Source organism: Phoxinus phoxinus (assembly GCF_949152265.1).
Source record: "Phoxinus phoxinus genome assembly, chromosome: 20".
In the NCBI taxonomy this organism is placed as follows: Eukaryota; Metazoa; Chordata; class Actinopteri; order Cypriniformes; family Leuciscidae; genus Phoxinus; species Phoxinus phoxinus.
In genome coordinates this window covers 22,463,494-22,481,498 of record NC_136895.1, presented here as the reverse complement: position 1 = coordinate 22,481,498, position 18,005 = coordinate 22,463,494, and the positions used below count along the sequence as shown (strand labels likewise).

The 18,005-nt window shown below is 43.4% G+C and overlaps 1 protein-coding gene across 6 annotated transcripts in view; it reads left to right on the top strand.

Moving 5' to 3' along the window:
* The first annotated feature begins 1,006 nt into the window (after positions 1 to 1,006).
* Positions 1,007 to 18,005, top strand: part of LOC306988933 (NACHT, LRR and PYD domains-containing protein 12-like) — a 92,309-nt gene continuing 75,310 nt past the window's right edge. For 5 of the 6 annotated variants that reach the window (XM_079594155.1, XM_079594156.1, XM_079594153.1 and 2 more), the window contains exons 1-2: positions 1,007 to 1,248; positions 6,399 to 6,531. In XM_079594155.1, coding sequence (XP_079450281.1) covers positions 6,473 to 6,531 — 59 coding nt within the window. In that variant the 5' untranslated portion in view covers positions 1,007 to 1,248; positions 6,399 to 6,472. The remainder of the gene's footprint in view (positions 1,249 to 6,398; positions 6,532 to 18,005) is intronic. The other variant, XM_079594154.1, reaches the window with a different exon arrangement.

Here is an 18,005-nt window from a genome sequence, read left to right as displayed (position 1 = left end):
CTCAACTAAAATTTGAAAAGCATATAAAAAAAAATCTTAAAAACAATACAAAGTAATCTCAACTGTTTCAAATCAATTAGAAGCTGTACAGAACCATGCAGCCCTGCTGTACATGCATGCTATGATTTTCTCTCATTTATCATACTGCATGACAGCATGGTCACAAGCCGCTCCCACTGCAACCAAATTCTGTATACAACCGAGCAATAAAAATGGATAAAAAAACAATACGTCACCATCACTGTACCATCCTCAAGAAATATAATTTAATGAATTTTGAAAGCTTTAGCAATTTTTGCTTTCTTAAATGAATTCACAAGTGCATTAATCATTTAGTACCTGAGCCACTAAGTTCATTTATTGAGAGACAAAGCAGCACTCGAGTCACTAGGAGCTTCACAAATCATGACTGTAAGATACTATACAGGACCAGCTTTGGTCAGACGACCTTTTCTGTGAAGAGCTCCAAACTCTGGAACTCATTACCATCTGACATCAAGACTGTAATGGATTTTAAAGTGTTTACTTCCAGGCTAAAAAAATGGTTAAAAACAAACCAAAAGTGTACTCATTTTTAATTATTGTAAGTAGGTAAAAGTTGTATATGATATGCATGTTTATATATCATGTATCGTGTATTTTTTTATTTTATTATGTCATTTTTTTCGGGTAAATTTCATGGGTAAATTTTATTGTGTATAAAGGCCCAACCAGGGACAGGAGTTGTTAATATATCATGTTTATATCTGTTTTAAATTAAAATAGTGAAGTATGTTTTGTGTCTAAAAGCCCAACCAGGGACAGGAGTTGAAAATGTGCAGTTGCTATAAACTTTTTATGCAGCACTTCAGTGACAAGCTTGCTTTGACACTGTTTGTATGCATTGTCCCTGTCAAATAAATACAATTAATGATGAATGAATGAACGTAGTAGTATAATATTCACGCTCCAGCAGGAGGCGGTATGCACATTTTCAGCCAGTTCAAAACCCGCCAGTAAAACCCAAGAAGAAGACGAAAACGAAAGTAAGGGAAAACACATAAACTAACGTCATCTACTCTTCGGGATCTGGGCAAAGCTTCGAAACGTCCGTTATCCCTGTCCAACGTCTGTCGTCTGCAGTGAAAAGGCGACTTTAGGGTTGTAATCGTACCATTTGACGAGCAGTAAAGGGGAGAAAGAAAAAAACAAATTCTCCACCTCGTTTCGATGCTCCAGAGTTCAGACCGACTCGGCCTACTGCTGCAAGTAGGCTAAGTTTTTTTTTTTTTTTTGTATGTCCTCGATTAGTACAGTTAATTAAAGAACAGGCAGGATAGGCCTACTGATTTTTTTTCTTCAATGTATTATGAGGCCTATTTAATTTCCTTTTATTTGAGGCTGTTGTTTTGTGATGATGCGACATCGAAAATCATAGGCCTACTACTGTAGGCTCCGATCAGACAGGCTGCGCGTTTTTTCTGTTGTTGTTGGTTTGCATTGAGAGGGTACTTTAAATAGCTTTCTATTGGTGAACGTCTGTGCGCTGTTGATGCGGCGTGTTTTTTAGGAGTGCTCTGAGCGCCTGAAGACGAAAAAAAAAAAAAAAAAAATTAGGCCTACTGCAAGTAGCACTCGGGCGCGCCCAACGTCATTCGAGTTTGTCCTCCATTGTCAGAATGAACGGCACCGCTGTAAATTGTAGCCTATTTAGGCTATAATCCATATGTGACGCTTTGCTTTTTTTATCATTTCCTTGTATGTAATTTAAAAAAAAATTGCTACGTAGGCCTACTTATATTTTTGATACCTTGGCATTAAAAAAGTTTAGGCTACATTTTACGTTAGGGTGTTCGATCCAGGCTTTTTGGAGTCGACACCGATTTCCGACCCCCGATCGACATTTAGGCCTACTTTATATCAAAAGCCTCAATACAAATGGTAGGCTAGTCGTCGTCACTCATTACACACTTAATTAATTTTTTTTCCTGACACGAAGCCTTAAATTCCTCTCATTAAACAACAATTTTTTTAGCGTAGGCTAACTGTCCAAATTTGTCCAATTTAGCGATGACATGAGCTATATCAACGTTGATGCTAGCTGTTGCGGGAAAAGTCATGAAAAACAGCAGTGGTTGAATTTTTTGTCAGAATTAAATAAATGAGAAAGAAGGTATTCTTAATGAACTCATCTTATAATAATAATAATAATAATAATAGACCTACTTCATTTATTTATATAGTAGGCTATATGCTATAGTAATAAATGCACATGATCATTGTCTTAAAATGTGCTTGGACAGGAGAGATAAAGATACTAATTAATACAACAAAAATACATACAATCATGTAGCCTACACATTTTGAGTATTTTTATTTATCTATGGTTAGTTTAATGACTATGAACACAAGGTTTACCATGGAAAACCAAATCTATATCCACTGCACTAATATATTTATTTATCTATGGTTAGTTTAATGACTATGATGAACACAAGTTTTACCATGGAAAACCAAATCTATATCCACTGCACTAATATATAATGGCTATAATTACACTATGACTTATCTATTTCTAAAGTACGCTACATAGGATACATTTATGTAGGAAAGTTTTTGCGACAGCTCTCTGACATGGTTTAATACGTCAGTGTCAAAATTCCTCGATTCATTTCATTCACTCCTTGCTTATAACTGTCATGCACTAGGCTATATAGGGAATGCAAAATTAATAAACAAGTTAGCGATTTCGGACACTGACATATTAAACCGTGTCAGAGAGCTGTCGCTGAAACTTTCCTACATAAATTTATCATACATTTATACCACATTTAAGCACCCTCTGCTTGTCTTTTTCTTTTTAAGTTTCTGTTAATATGACCGTTTACTTAAAAGCAAACTATTCTAGAGCACTATAATACTTGATTAGACTGACAGGACAGCTGATTCGGGGGTTACCAAGCAACATAAAAAAAACCCGGAACGCACTGCTCTTTTTAAAATAAAAAAAATAAAAATCCACATTGTATTTCTCGTGCCATTTATTTATTTATTTTTGCGTGCATATGATATGCACTTTAGTGCTGCACTTTATGGCGTGTAATAGGCACACATGAACAACTCGTCTCATAAATGAACGTCTCGGTTACGGATTTAACCCTCGTTCCCTGAGTAGGGAACGGAGACGTTACGTCGAATGACAACGAATGGGGTTCGCTTAGAAGCCTGTCCTCTTCGAACAGTAATAAAACGAGCCAATGGCAAGCAAATGCCATGGGTCTGCTGAATTTGCATAGCGTAATTCCGCCCCATCTTGTGGGTATAAAGGAAGTGAGCCGTGCAACATGCAGATATGTTTCTTCGCTGAAGGAGCCAAGCTGAACTCAGGCTGTTCCAGCGGAAGTGGCAGGAAGACGTAACGTCTCCGTTCCCTACTCAGGGAACGAGGGTTACATCCGTAACCGAGACGTTCCCTTTCGTTGTCACTTCGAGTTACGTCGAATGACGACGAATGGGGTTCCCAGTCCAATCACGCCACCTCGGCTGTCTTCCAGTGCCCTGCGTAAGTCTGAGCTCCCTGTCGTGAGACTAGCACGGACGAAGAACTCCTACTTAACACAGGAATACTAAGGTACACTGGGAAGCATATCTCAGTGGAAATATGCAATCAGTGCCCGCCCGAAGGGGGGGGACTTAAGAAAACACATATGACCCGGAGGGGGGTGCATACGGAGAACACTGGGGTGTCCAGCCCACAGGGTGGAATATTTCAACCCCAGGGTGGCAGACTGGCTTGCCAAGGGAAAGACACATGCTCGAGAGAGGCTTACAGTGGAATACACACGTGGGGGTCACCCAGAGGGGGAACCATGCACATGGCGGCACCTCGCCAACGCGAAAGCTGCCAGAGGCATAACTCTGGCGTTGACGTCAACAGCGCTGGAGGAACTCAGGGCTTATCAGGCTCACCTGAGGAGAATATCGCACGTATCCAGTCCATGGAGTGGAATGGCGAGCAAGCGAAGACACCTGAGCAGGTCCTAGCACCGGCTGGTTGAAGCGAGTACTCTGGAGGACACTGGCTCCACTCGGAGATTGTAGAATCTGGCGAATGTGTTGGGTGTCGCCCAGCCTGCAGCTCTGCAGATGTCTGTTAGCAAGGAGCCATGCGTTAGAGCCCAAGAGGAGGCCACACTCCGTGTGGAGTGGGCCTTCACACCAAGGGGGCACGGTCGACCTTGCTGCTGGTAAGCCAAAGCAATGGCGTCCACTATCCAGTGAGACAGCCTTTGCTTGGAGAGAGCCTTTCCCTTCAGCTTACCACCATAACAGACAAAGAGCTGGTCTGAGGTCCTGAATCACTGCGTTCTGTCTACGTAAGCACGGAGGGTGCGTACTGGACAGAGCAATGCCAAGGCTGGGTCTGCCTCCTCCAGGGGCAGCGCTTGCAGGTTCACCACCTGGTCCCGGAAGGGAGTGGTGGGAACCTTGGGCACATATCCAGGCCGGGGTCTCAGGAACACGTGAGAAAAGGCCGGCCCGAATTCCAGGCACGCTTCGTCTACAGAAAATGCGTGCAGGTCCCCTACCCTCTTGATGGAGGCCAATGCAACCAGGAGCGCTGTCTTGATTGACAGGAACTTAAGCTCCACTGATTGCAGAGGCTCAAAGGGAGCACTCTGCAGGGCAGTTAGAACCACTGAGAGGTCCCAAGAGGGAACGAGAGGAGGGCGAGGAGGATGTAGTCTCCTCGCTCCTCTCAGGAACCTGATGACCAGGTCGTGCTTTCCCACGGACTTACCATCAACTGCATTGTGATGTGCGGCGAAAGCGGCAACATATACTTTCAGGGTGGAGGGAGACAGCCTTCGCTCCAACCCATCCTGCAGGAAGGAAAGTACGGCACTGATCGGGCATGATCTGGGGTCTTCTGAGTGAGAAGAGCACCAAGAGACGAAGAGGTTTCACTTCAACGCGTAGGCATGTCTAGTGGACGACACTCTAGCGGAAGTGATGGTAGCCACCACCGCTGGTGGTAGGGTACTCAAACCTGCCTCGTCCCGTCCAGGAGCCACACGTGGAGGTTCCAGAGATCGGGACGAGGGTGCCAAAGGGTGCCCCGTCCCTGAGAAAGGAGGTTCCACACAGCAGCCTCTGATTACCCTGGCCACCAGCCGAAGTATTCCCTCTTGCAGAGAGAATAGATTGGGGTGTGGATCAGGGGACTCTCTCTCTCTTTTTTTTTTTTTAGGAGGTCATCGAGTCTCGATCGTTACATTGCGATGGTCATGTCCCCGCAATGAGAACATGACGCATCCACGAACGCTGTCTGTGCGTTTGCTCAAACACATCAGACAGCGTCCGTGCCCATCAGCTGATTTAATCTGTGTATCGCACCCAGAAACACACGGGCGAACCGTCTTTAAAAAGACGTACCGCGTGCAGCTCTTTTAGAGAGATAAAACTCAAACAGCAGTGTTGAAGCGCCCAGGGAGAGACACACGACTGGCAGACCACTGCGCAGATCGGCAGGCAATATGAAGCTCGCTGGAATTCGCCGTCACACCAACACCTGAAGAGTAGCTCGTCTCGAAGAGTGAAGAGAGATGATCTCAGAATGGCTTGTGGAGTGAAGAATGCTCTTGGCTCCGAAGCGAAAACATATCTGCATGTTGCACGGCTCACTTCCTTTATACCCACAAGATGGGGCGGAATTACGCTATGCAAATTCAGCAGACCCATGGCATTTGCTTGCCATTGGCTCATTTTATTACTGTTCGAAACAGGATAGGTTTCTAAGCGAACCCCATTCGTCGTCATTCGACGTAACTCGAAGTGACAATGAAAGGGAACTGAAACTCAGCATAGCCTACTTGCCTCACAGACCTGAGAAATATATCCATTATCTACTGAACTTGAAATCATATTTTTAAACGGAACAATTCAAAACGAAAGAAAGCTATGTAATCCGTATGAAATTTGCATTTCTTATTTATTTTACTCCTAAGGACTGAAGTTTGAAGTCTGAACTTTAAAAAAAAATTTGGCACTGGCATAGCATTTATTCTCCAAGTGAAATAATTTACCTATTTTTCAGGGGTGAATGTCTTGTCTACATTTGTAAAATTATACATTTATGGTAGAATCAAATGTTATTTTGTTGTTTTGTTTGTCTTGTGTATTGCCTTATCTACAACACATGAGTGTAATATGGTAAAGGTAGTACAGGAGAGAGACTTGGATTTCTCTTCAGTAAAATTAAAGTGTAAATGTATCAGGGGAAAAATGTGTATATACATCGGTATCGGCATCGGACAAAATTAGTTTGAATATCGGCATATCGAATATCGGCCAAAATCCAAAATCTTGCATCCCCACTATTAATTATATTCACCTCATAACATTATGGTCATTTCCAGGTCGTGCTGAGCAGCTGAATGTCAACACATGGATTCCAGAGCTGATCTGTTTTTAATGGCAGTTTAACTGCAGTATGACAGAGGAGCGAGGAAAGGACTCTCTCTCTGAGAAGAGTTTCTCAGAGAAACAGAGGTAAGACTGTGTCAGTTTTCAGACAGTCATTTTAAACACGAATGAAGTGTCACAATTATAGCTCTGTTGCCGTAAGGCAGTAGCCTGGGAAAACCCAGACCACTCTCAGTTGTAACTGAGTTAGGGTCTGGCAAAGCTCCATAGACTAGTCATTTCCACAGGGGCGTCACCAACGAACGTCGGATAGATCTAAAACCAATCAGAGCGATGAATGACATGACGTATGCAGAGCGACGGAGAAACATCTCGAGACTCTCAGCAATTCTCTGTTTGTGTTAAAGGGTAAGTTCGGTATTTTACACTTAAAGCCCTGTTTACAGATCGTATCTGATGAAATAGAACGGGTAAGATAAAAATTTGGACACATGCTCCTGTCCCGAGAATTTTAGGTTTAGTTCGCTCCCCCCCCCCCCCCCCCCCCCACCCCCACAATGGTTGTCTATGTGCACTGGAAGATTCCTTCCTAAAACACATTAAACTTTCGTTTACAAAGATGTGAAACTCACCGAGTGGTCAGGGGTGTTCACTGGTATGTGCACTCAAAAATCGCTGGAAAAGATGCATTCCAACAGGTTTTATCTTAGTTTTTGTCCAACTCCATTAAGTTGTATTGGATTCGCTGTGTGAGGTAATGTTACGGTATTACTCCGCCGCGGGAAACGGAAATGGGGTTTTTTGTATGCTTTTTGTAGTCTTATGCAGTCGCAGACGCGGTATCGTAGGCTAAGCTATCTAAACATTTTTACAAGATCGAAGCTATCTGTGTCAACTTAGAAATGGATTCCGAGACATTTATATGGGAGGATGACGGTTTTGAGATTGATTTTGATGGACAGGGTTACAGGTTTGAGCCTGAATATTCAGAGGAGGAATTTCTGCAAAGAAAGGCAGAGTTTGAACGGCAGTTGACAACGGAGTCCAGTGTTACGCCTGTTGCCGAAGCTGCTGCTGTCTCAAGGCTTACAGGCACTTGGTGGTGTTCCTTTTGCCACGAATCTTCCCGCAATTCGGAACTGCACAAATTCGCCCCATTATTAGCTGTCTGTTTGTAATGCTTTCAATGAAGACAGCGATCTTCTGCTTGTTCTGTGTATATGCCCGTGGTTTGCTTGCAATTGGCAAAGGTGCATTATCGCCACCAACTGGACTTGAGTGTCTATTATTCAAGCTCTCAACGGAAGAATCACGGGTGTGACGCGTTTGGCAAAATAGGTCCACAAAAGCGAAATAAACCTAAAATTCTCGGGACAGGAGCATGTGTCCAAATTTTTATCTTAACCGTTCTATTTCATCAGATACGATCTGTAAACAGGGCTTTAAGTGTAAAATACCGAACTTGTCCTTTAACGAAAATTACAATTTTAAATCGCTTGAAACAGACGCGATAGCTGATTCGAACGAGTGATGTTGTGATGTTCCACGGCGGCATACATCTTTGTAATGTACAAAATCTGCGTCACCGTCTCTGCCGTCCTCGTGTAAAGCCCGCCCCAACATTTCTGATTGGTGCCGCGATTTCGACGGATTGGAAATGGGTTTCAATGGGCTCTTTGCCAGACCCACTTGCAGAGCAAATCTAAATTTGCCGGAAGTGGTCTGGGTTTTCCCAGGCTAGTAAGGCAGAGTATTTATCATAAAGTTTTAGTTTTATTTCTCAAACAGTCATCATTAATCAACAGTAATAAACTTTAAGTATACAATTCATTACAATATATGCTTTACTGAAATCATGATAAGCTAAAGTGATAATCCAGCTCCATCAATAAAGGGATGGTTCAGCCAAAAATGAAAATTAGCCCATGATTTAATTACCCTCAACTCATCCTCGGTGTATTTGACATTCTTCTTTCAGACGAATATAATCAGCATTATATTAAAAAATGTCCTGGCTCTTCCAAGCTTTATAATGGCAGTGAATGGCCGTTTCTGTTTTGAAGTCCATAAAAATGCATCTATCCATCATAAAAGTGCTCCACACGGGGGGTGGGGGGCTTCTGAAGTGATGCGATGAGTTTGTGTAAGAAAAATATCCAATTTAAACTTTATGAAGTAAAATGTTTTTCTTCCGGCCAAACGGACATACTGATTCCACTTAAGTGTAAAGCGCAACTTATGCAAGTAATGCAATGTAATGCCGATATTTACGCTACGCCATGACACACTATGCTACTCCTGACTAGGGTTGGGTACCGAAACGCGGTGCCAATAGGGAACCGGTTCCGACGTAAACTGTAGTAACCAGACCGAATAAGAACGAAAATTTCGGTGCCTGACTTTATTTAGCGCCCCCTGTAAAACATCTCGCGGCACGAATGCTCCATTACATATAAATAAAACATCTTCAGTTAACCAGCAGAGCATTCATTTCATTCGTTTGTTAAATAAGAGACGATCTAGCGCTGAAAAGTGATCAAAGTGCTCATTGACGCTGCGATCATTGGCGCGATTTTTCTCTTGTGGTCTTCTTCACTCGAACGCGCACTTCAATCCGTTGAGGAGACTCTCTATTCGTTCCGGTAAAATCACAAAATATAATGCACACAAACGTGTCCCTGCTTGATATACAACCACTGATGAGCATAATCGGTTTTGATGAAGGGGAAAAAAAAACTGTACAATGTGGATTAGAACCCCGAACCTCGGACACGCTTAACGAAAGTTCAAGTTCAGCAGCTGCAGTGTCTCTGTAGCACGCAGTGTGTTTATCGTGCAATTTATAAGCGAAAATTAGTTGTTACGTGCATATGATACCCACACCACTACTAAACCTACCCTAACCAACCCATGCGTATAGTATGCACGTAAAAACTCATTTTCGCGTATGAATTACACGATAAACACGCTGCGTGCTATAGAGACGCGTTAAGTGTGCTCGGGTTGCGACATCACAGATGATGATAACAGCAGCCGTTCCTATTGGGTCGAGTATGCCTATTTTAAAGCCAACTGCAAATCTTGCATATCAAGTAGGCTAGTAAACACCGTTGCCATTCAACAGCGAGTGTGACAACGTGTGCAAAATGTTTTAACAAAGTTCTAACACTTCTTTATATGAGGCAATAGCCTACTGTGTGTGTTAAATATTTCTGCTCAGTGTCAGATATTTCTCTGCTTAAAGCAGCACTACGTCACTTTTCAACCTTTATAATATATTTCCAAGTCTCTTGTCATGGTACATCGACTTACAATAGGTTGAATGACACGTCTGCCATAGCCTGACGGGGTCTGCGTTTTTAATCGTACTTTTAAACTTCGGGTTTCGGGTAGTAACCGGCGAACAAAGAGAACTACAAAATTCGACTGCTTTACGGCATATACGTCACTTCCACCACCACCCCCACTTCCTTAAAATCGGACGTGCGAGCCAAACTAGCATTTGTTTGCCAAATGTTATAGTCATGGCCGAAGCAGCACAAAAAAGCAAGAAAGCAAAGGTTTTGTCGGAGCAAAGCAAAAAGAGGAAACGAGAAAGTGATCGCAATTAAAACTGGTGCGAGGATGACACACGAGCTCAGTCTGCAGGCAGAGATGACAGTGGGAAATCCTTATTTACCTTTTGAATGTTGAGCGCGTTATTAACTTTCGAATAAAAGCTGACGCGGGACAAAATGCCCGATTTCCCAACACGTTGAACTGAGCAATGCCATTGTGCCATTTTAATAGGCTACTTTTAAACGCATATAGCTCAGTAATGTCAGTTTTATGTGTTTGCTGAGAGGGGGCGGGGGGGATTTGTGTTGGGAAAGTCGGGGGAGAGACACACACTTCGGTTAGACTGGATAAACACATGCAGCATCTTAATTGTTAAGAAAATGAAACGAAATAAATGAATAAATCAAGCCTTTATTACATAACACTAGGCGATATCATACAGCATTCAGAAAAATGTGCACCCCTAGTTCCTACGTCTATGGCCCAATGACGCTACGATGAGCATTTACTATCTACTTTAAAAAAAGCCTATGTCTAAACGGCGTGTACTAGTTTGGTAGGGGCTACATTCTTGCAAGTAAATATATAAGATGTACAAAATCATATTTTAGAATACCTAACATGTCTGTGATATTTGTTTATTTGTCTTGCCTCAAGCTATAATGCAAATCGATTTGTAAAATTTGCAGATTCATCTATGGTAGCTTGATATTATAATATTGACGATATATGGTTATTATCTACAACTCAAACATTGCATTGAAGTATCATATAGATTCAGTAAAACGGTAACCAATAGACTAGGCTACTATGACACTGGCTTGTAAACGTGAGCATCGCGATCATTTGTCGTTAGAAAAATAAATAAAACCCATGAAATTATATTCATATGACATGCTGAAATATATGCCACTGTACCTGGGATGAAGACATTTCACATGCGACGCAAGCAGAACACCTGCATGTGAACTCCTCCTACAGTGTTCAGGGCTATCATGGTTGTCAACAAATGCACGTGCATGTAGGATGACAGAGTTTACGACAGTAGTAGAGGACAATACTGTTTCCCAACTGTAGGGGGACCCCGAGAGCAAAAGTTACCTGGTGCTGCTTTAAAGTAAAAGTCATAATATGTTAAGACAAAATGTTGATCTTAACTTTAAAATGTTTTACATCAGTAGTCTATTTAACGGCGCAATTTTTCATTTAATCAGAAATCAGAAAATCTTTAAATCTTTCAGTTAATATTGTGTCCAGTTTGGCCCTGTAAATAAAAGGGTATTTATTTATTTTTTGACAAAGTGTGTGCGGTTTTGTTTTCTTAAGTACCGGTTTATGAACCGTTTAAGCACTGGAACCGTTTAAAAAATACAGAGTAGGTACTGGTATCGAATAAAACCCAACCGATACCCAACACCTACTCCTGACATCACAAGTTGTGTTAGTTGCGCTTTAGGTGTAAGTACTGCATATGGCTGTTTGGATTGTAGCTAGAATTTTACTTTGTAACATGTTAAATATGGACATTTTTCTTACACAAATGCATCTCATTGCTTCAGAAGGCCTTTATTAACCCCCCATAGCCGTGTGGAGCACTTTTATGATGGACAGATGCATTTGTATGGACATCAAAACAAAAACGGCCATTCACTGCCATTATCAAGCTTGGAAGAGCCAGGACACTTTTTTTATATAACTCCGATTGTATTCTTCTGAAAGAAGAATGTCACATACAACTAGGATGACTTGAGGGTGCGTAAATCATGGGATAATTTGAATTTCCTTTAGAGGAATAGTTCACCGAAAACAATTTTCTTTGTCATAATTTTTTCATCCTCAAGCTGTTCCAAACCTGTATGAGTTTCTTTCTTGTGTTGAACACAAAAGAAGATATTTTGAAGAATGCTGGTAACCAGACAGTTCACTGTAGCCATTGACTTCCATAAAAGGAAGAAAAAAAAAAGAATACTATGGAAGTCAATGGCTATTATCACTGTTTTGGTTTTCAACACTCTTCAAAATATCATCTTTTGTGTTCAACAGAAGAAAAACTCATACAGGTTTGAACCAGCTTGAGGGTGTAAATTATGATAAAATGTTAATTTTTGGGTGAAGTATCCCTTTACAAAGCTCAGTAAGATGGAGGATAAGACTTTGTATTAGTGTAAATGAGTTTATAGAACTCAACAAACACTCAGAAATAAAGTGAAAGGAAGAAATTGGCTTGTTCAGAGTCCAGTAAAGGTGTAGGGATGAAACTTAACAAGGTGTCCTGATCTGTTATGAAAATCTATATTGTGTGGTCATTATGTGGTTGAAAACACTGCATAGTTGTGATGTATGACAGCACTATAATAATAATAATAATAATAATAATACATTTAATTTGTATAGCGCTTTTCTCAAACTCAAAGTCGCTTTACAGGGCAGGTGAAAAAAAAAAGATAGAAATAGGAGGTCGTGGGGCTACGGATAGGCAGAGGTGAAGAGATGGGTTCTTGAGGCGGGACTGGAAGATGGTGAGGGACTCAGAGGTGCGGATCTCATGGGGGAGGGAGTTCCAGAGCCTGGGAGCAGCCCTGGAAAAGGCTGTCCCCAAAACTGCGGAGCTTGGATTTGTGGATGCAGAGGAGACCGGCTGAGGTGGATCTGAGGGACCGTGACGGGTTGGTAGGGAGGGGGAGAGGAGGTCAGTGAGGTATGAGGGGGCCAGGTGGTGGATGGCTTTGTAGCTAAGGACCAGGATATTGTATGTGATCCGGTGGGAAATGGGAAGCCAGTGTAGTTGTTTTAGGACTGGAGTGATGTGGTGCCAGGATTTGGAGCGGGTGATGAGTCGGGCGGCTGCATTCTGGACCAGTTGGAGTCTTTTTATGTAGGTTTGCTGATACCAAGGAGTAGTGAGTTCCAGTAGTCCAGTCGTGAGGAGAGGAAGGCGTGAATGAGTCTTTCAGCAGCAGGAGGTGAAAGGAGGTTTTAATGACATGACGGATGTGGGGCTCAAGGGAGAGGGTTGAATAAAAAATAATGCAGAGGTTGCGGAGATGGGGAGACAATGGTGCCGTCGATGGTGAGAGTGGGGTTATTGGTATTTCTGAGTGTGGATTTGGAGCCTATGAGGAGGAATTCTGTTTTATTGCTGTTGAGTTTGAGGAAGTTGTGTTGCATCCAGGTTTTAATAGCTGACAGACAGGAGTTGATGTGGGAAGGGGGAGGATGTAGGTGATGAAGAGGAGGGGGCCAAGTACGGAGCCTTGGGGAACGCCTTGGGTGACTGTGGCTGTAGCAGAGGTGTGATTATGAAGAGAGATGAAGTGGGATCTGTTGGAAAGGTAGGAACGGAGCCAGCTGAGTGCAGTACCTTCGATTCCAAGGTCTTTGAGTCTGGTGAGCAGGATGTTATGGCTCAAGGTATCGAAGGCAGCACTCAGGTCGAGAAGAATAAGGATGTTAAGGGAACCGGTGTCAGCGGAGGTGAGGAGGTTGTTGAGGACTTTGAGGAGAGCGGTTTCTGTGCTGTGGAGGGGGCGAAAACCAGATTGGAGGGGTTCAAATTGGTTATTGGCATGAAGATGGGTTTGTAATTGTGAGGCAACTATACGTTCCAGGGTTTTAGACAGAAAGGGGAGGTTGGATATTGGGCGGTAGTTGTTGAGGGAAGAGGGATCCAGACCAGGTTTTTTAAGGATTGGTGTGACCGCGGCAGTTTTGAAAGCAGAGGGGACAGTTCCAAGGGACAGTGAGGAGTTGAAGAGGTTAGTGAGGTAGGGCAAAGGACGGGGAGGCAGGACTTCAGGAGTGGAGTAGGGAGGGAGTCAAGTGAGCAGGTAGTGGGTTTGGAAGAGCTGATGAGTTTAGAGATTTCAGGAGTGATGACCAAGTAAAGCTGGGAGAGGAGGCAGTGTGGAGGAGGGAGGTCAGGAGGGATGGGGGGAAGAGGGCCAATGAAAGGTGCTGGAGTAGATACTGGGAGGTCGGATGCAGGGGATAGAGATTGATAAATTATATTGATTTTATCAGCGAAAAAGTGAAGGAATGAGTTGCAGAGATCCGGAGTAGAGGTAGGTAGGGTGTTGGTCCGAGGCTTGATGAGGTTGTTCATTGTGGAGAAGAGGGTTCTGGGATTTTGACAGGGGTTGGTGAGGATGGTGGAGAGGTAGGCAGATTTGGCAGCAATGAGGGCATCTTTATAGGCAATGAGGTGGAGTTTAAAGGATTTATGGTGGACTGTGGGAGATGATTTTTTTTTTGTCAGATGTTCAAGTTGGCGACCAGTTTGTTTCAATTTCCGGAGTGCAGATGTGTACGAGGTGTTAAAAGTGACGTTTTTTGTTTTGAGGGGGGCCAGAGTGTTAAGGGAGGTACACAAAGCGGAGTTGAGGTGGTTTGTGAGATCATCAGGTGAGGTGAGGTTTGAGTCCAGGTGGAGAGCAGGTCAGAGAGATGGTGAGGATCAATAGATTTAAGGTTGCGGAAGGTGATTTCTCTGAGGAGGTGATTTCTCTGACTACGTCAGACTTCCTACTTCCGCTAATTTTATTTCGCTCCTGTATTTAGTCTGAGATAGTGGCCTATCTTTCAGTGTTCCACCGGCCTTCGGACTGCCGGGCCAATCAACGAACAGAGGGCGGGCTGAGAGCCGTGACGTAGACGCTAAGCGCCGAGTTTTACATTGTAGGTCAGACAAATCGAAAACCGAAACGAGACACGGGATGCAATTCTCTCTGTTATGGTGAACCAGTGCCGCCGCTCCCACCACGCGCTGTGCGTAGGGCACCAAGAGCTGAAGGGGCACCAAAAAAATAGCGTTCCGGGAGTCTCCCGCATATTGATAGCGGCTCACTGACGCCCGCGAATTAGTTAAAATCTCCCGGAATCTAGAGTGAGTGCGCCCGCGAGACTGTGGTCCAAACCGCGTATCGCGTGCACGGCAGAGAGGGAGAGAGAGCAAGAGACCGCGCGCGTGCCTCATGAAGCTTCTCGGGGTAGAGGGCATCCTAAAGGAATTATGCTTAGGGCACCAAAATGGCTAGCAGCGGCACTGGCTGTGTTTAAAAGATCTAATCCTAAATTTGAGAGTTGGCTACAAATATTTTCTTTTTTTCACTCTGTCAAAAATAAGTTTAGAGGCCGTGATTGTACCGTGGATGCATAGATTAACTTCGCATAATCTGCAAAAGTCGTTTACAGCCATGTTCACTCCGGTATTTCGCTCGCATCATCATGTGTTTATAGCAGGTTTACAGTGGAAGTTCGATCATAGATTTGAGTTTGATGCATGATGTCTGTGGCTCGATGCGGCTGTACAGGCGCATAACATACGTCCTAACTAAACTTATCTGATTGGCTTATGGGTAACCAATGATTTTAAACTTCAGACAAGCGCCCCCTAGCGAGAGAGAAAACACTTCTCTATTATGCCATTCCAGACTCTGTCTACGAAGCAAAGTGAAGTAGCAGAGTCTGGTATTACCAGGCTAGGGGGCGTGGGGTTGGAGAAGGAATGGTGAACCATATCAGTTTGTGATCAGAGAGGGGAAAGAGGCATGGATGAAGGTCGAGCACTGGTTGGTTAGTGGAGCAGACCAGGTCAAGGATGTGTCCTTTTTAATGGGTGGGGAATGTGACATGTTGGGTGAGAGTAAAGTTGTCCAGTAAAATGGTGAATTCTGATGACAGCTTGCAGGTGGGCGAGTCTATGTGGATGTTTAAGTCACCGAGTAGCAGCAGACGTGGAGAGAGAGATGAGGCTAGTGTGAGGAGTTCAGTAAAATCAGAGAGGAAGGAGATATTTGGTTTAGGTGGCCGGTAAATGAGGATAACTGTCATGGAGGAAAGAGCTTTGAAGGCGAGATATTCAAATGATGATACTGAGGGGGAGGGTGAGTTCAGTGATCCGGGGGAGGGTGAGTTCAGTGATCCGGGGGAGGGTGAGTTCAGTGATCCGGAAGTTCTGATTGAAAATAACGGCGAGGCCACCTCCACAGCGGAAAGGGCGGGGTTTGCAGATGTAATTGTAGCCAGTGGGGGATGCTTGGTTGAGGGAGAAGAAGTCATTGGGTTGTTGCCAGGTTTCGGTGAGCAGAAGAAAATCCAGCGTGTTGTCGAGGATTAGTTCATGGAGGGCAGGGGCTTTATTGTTGAGCGATCAGGTGTTGAGGAGGGCAAAGTTGGCATAGTGAGAGGGTGGTGAGATGAGGGCAGGCTGGAAAGATCTGAGGTTGTCCCAGTTAACAGTGCGTGTGGGGGGGGGGGGAGTAATGCAGTTGGGGGGGGGGGGGGGAGTAATGCAGTTGAGGAGGGACAGTGAGTTGATTGGCAAAAGATTGGAGAGTAGATATATGTAAGTGCAAAGAGCACTGCAGTTAGCGATGGACTAGAGACGACAGTCCGGTCGAGGTGCCCAAGCGGCTTCGGGAACCAGCTGAGAGGCTGTCCAGGGGTAGGGGTACAGTGAACACAAACAAAGCAGGAACAAAAGAAGGAATAGCAGACGGAGAAGCGGCGAATAAACAGCGCCAGCGTCCTCTCACGTCCGTGAATGTTACTTTTGACGCTGAGCGCATCTATCTCATGACTCAGCTCCAGACATAGCACGAAAGCTCATTTGAATTTAGCAGTTATGTGACGTAGGCAGTGGTGTAGTCTACGTGATACGCAGGTATACGCCGTATACCCACTAGGAAATGCCAAGTATTTCCGTATACCCACTAAAAAAAGCGTGAGGATACGTAACAACTTAGTTTTGTGACAGAACTTTCACACTTTCATTCATAAATTCACCGCGTCTGTGTTTGCAATGGACACCGATCAAATCGCGTGAATATTAAAAACTCAAAGAGACTGCAGTTGTTCAACGCGTCTCTGGGAATGAGCGCTCAATGTGTGCTCTACTACACACACACACACACTGAAGCAAGCGCGTGCTTGTGTCAGCGCTTCACTGTAGCTATGAGGACATGATGTAGGCTACACATGACACATGAACTTCATCACAGAGCTGCTATGAGAGTCACTTCATGAGAATTTCACCATTTCATTTGATAAAACTATCGCCATTCATTCGTATCATACACACACAGAAACTGTGATGTCTTTACGACAACCTGTCAAAATAAAAGTTCGGTATAAACTCAAAGAAATTATGAAAGAAATTGCACAGTAAAATGTACTGTAAAATAATAATAATGATGAAATCTATTAACTTATTTTAAAAAGGAATATCACACAAGTTTTCATACATGTTTTAATTTAAACAGTAAACTTGCCAAAACAATAACACCATTTTCTTTCGAAAAGCACCATTTCTAAAAGTAAATTTGTATTTGTGCCTATAATGCTTTATTTTTTTTATTTTTTTTTTATTGTCAGCTGATAAAACCTGTGCTTCAGGGACCATATTCATATAACATCTAAGGCTAAATGTAGAAAATCAGTCCAGTCTCCTCAGCTGTAAATGTCATTGGCTGTTAAAGTCTTGTGTTGCTTATAATAAATTTACATGTTGATAACACTTAGTCTCATAATGCTCTCAATTACATGTCGTTGCATACTGTATGCATTAGTGAGTGTGGTGGTGCTTATGGGGTGATGAGACGGGTTCGGGGGGGGGGGGGGGGGGGGTTGGGGCGGTGTAACAGTATACTCACTACAAAAAACTAGACTACACCACTGGACGTAGGGGTGTGCGATATTACGATGTTTGATCGTGGACGATTAAAATGTCTCCACGATCTGCTTTTGAAGAAATATCGTAGGATCGTGCATTGTATCAGTTTGCATTTCTGGCTCCTCCGTCTCAACATACTGTACAGCACAATGTATATTCACATGAAATGCAGAGGAACGGGACAGCGTAGTTCATAAAAATTTATTATTTGCATGTGCTTTAAAGCCTTGCCGGTTAAACATGTCATTCACTGCTGATGCGCTGTTCTAACGAGCGCTTTTCTGAGCGCTATAGACCCAACGCGCACATGCACTAAAAACCTGTCTAACAGCGTCTGATTACTGGGTTAAGTTATCTTTCGAGTCTTATTGCG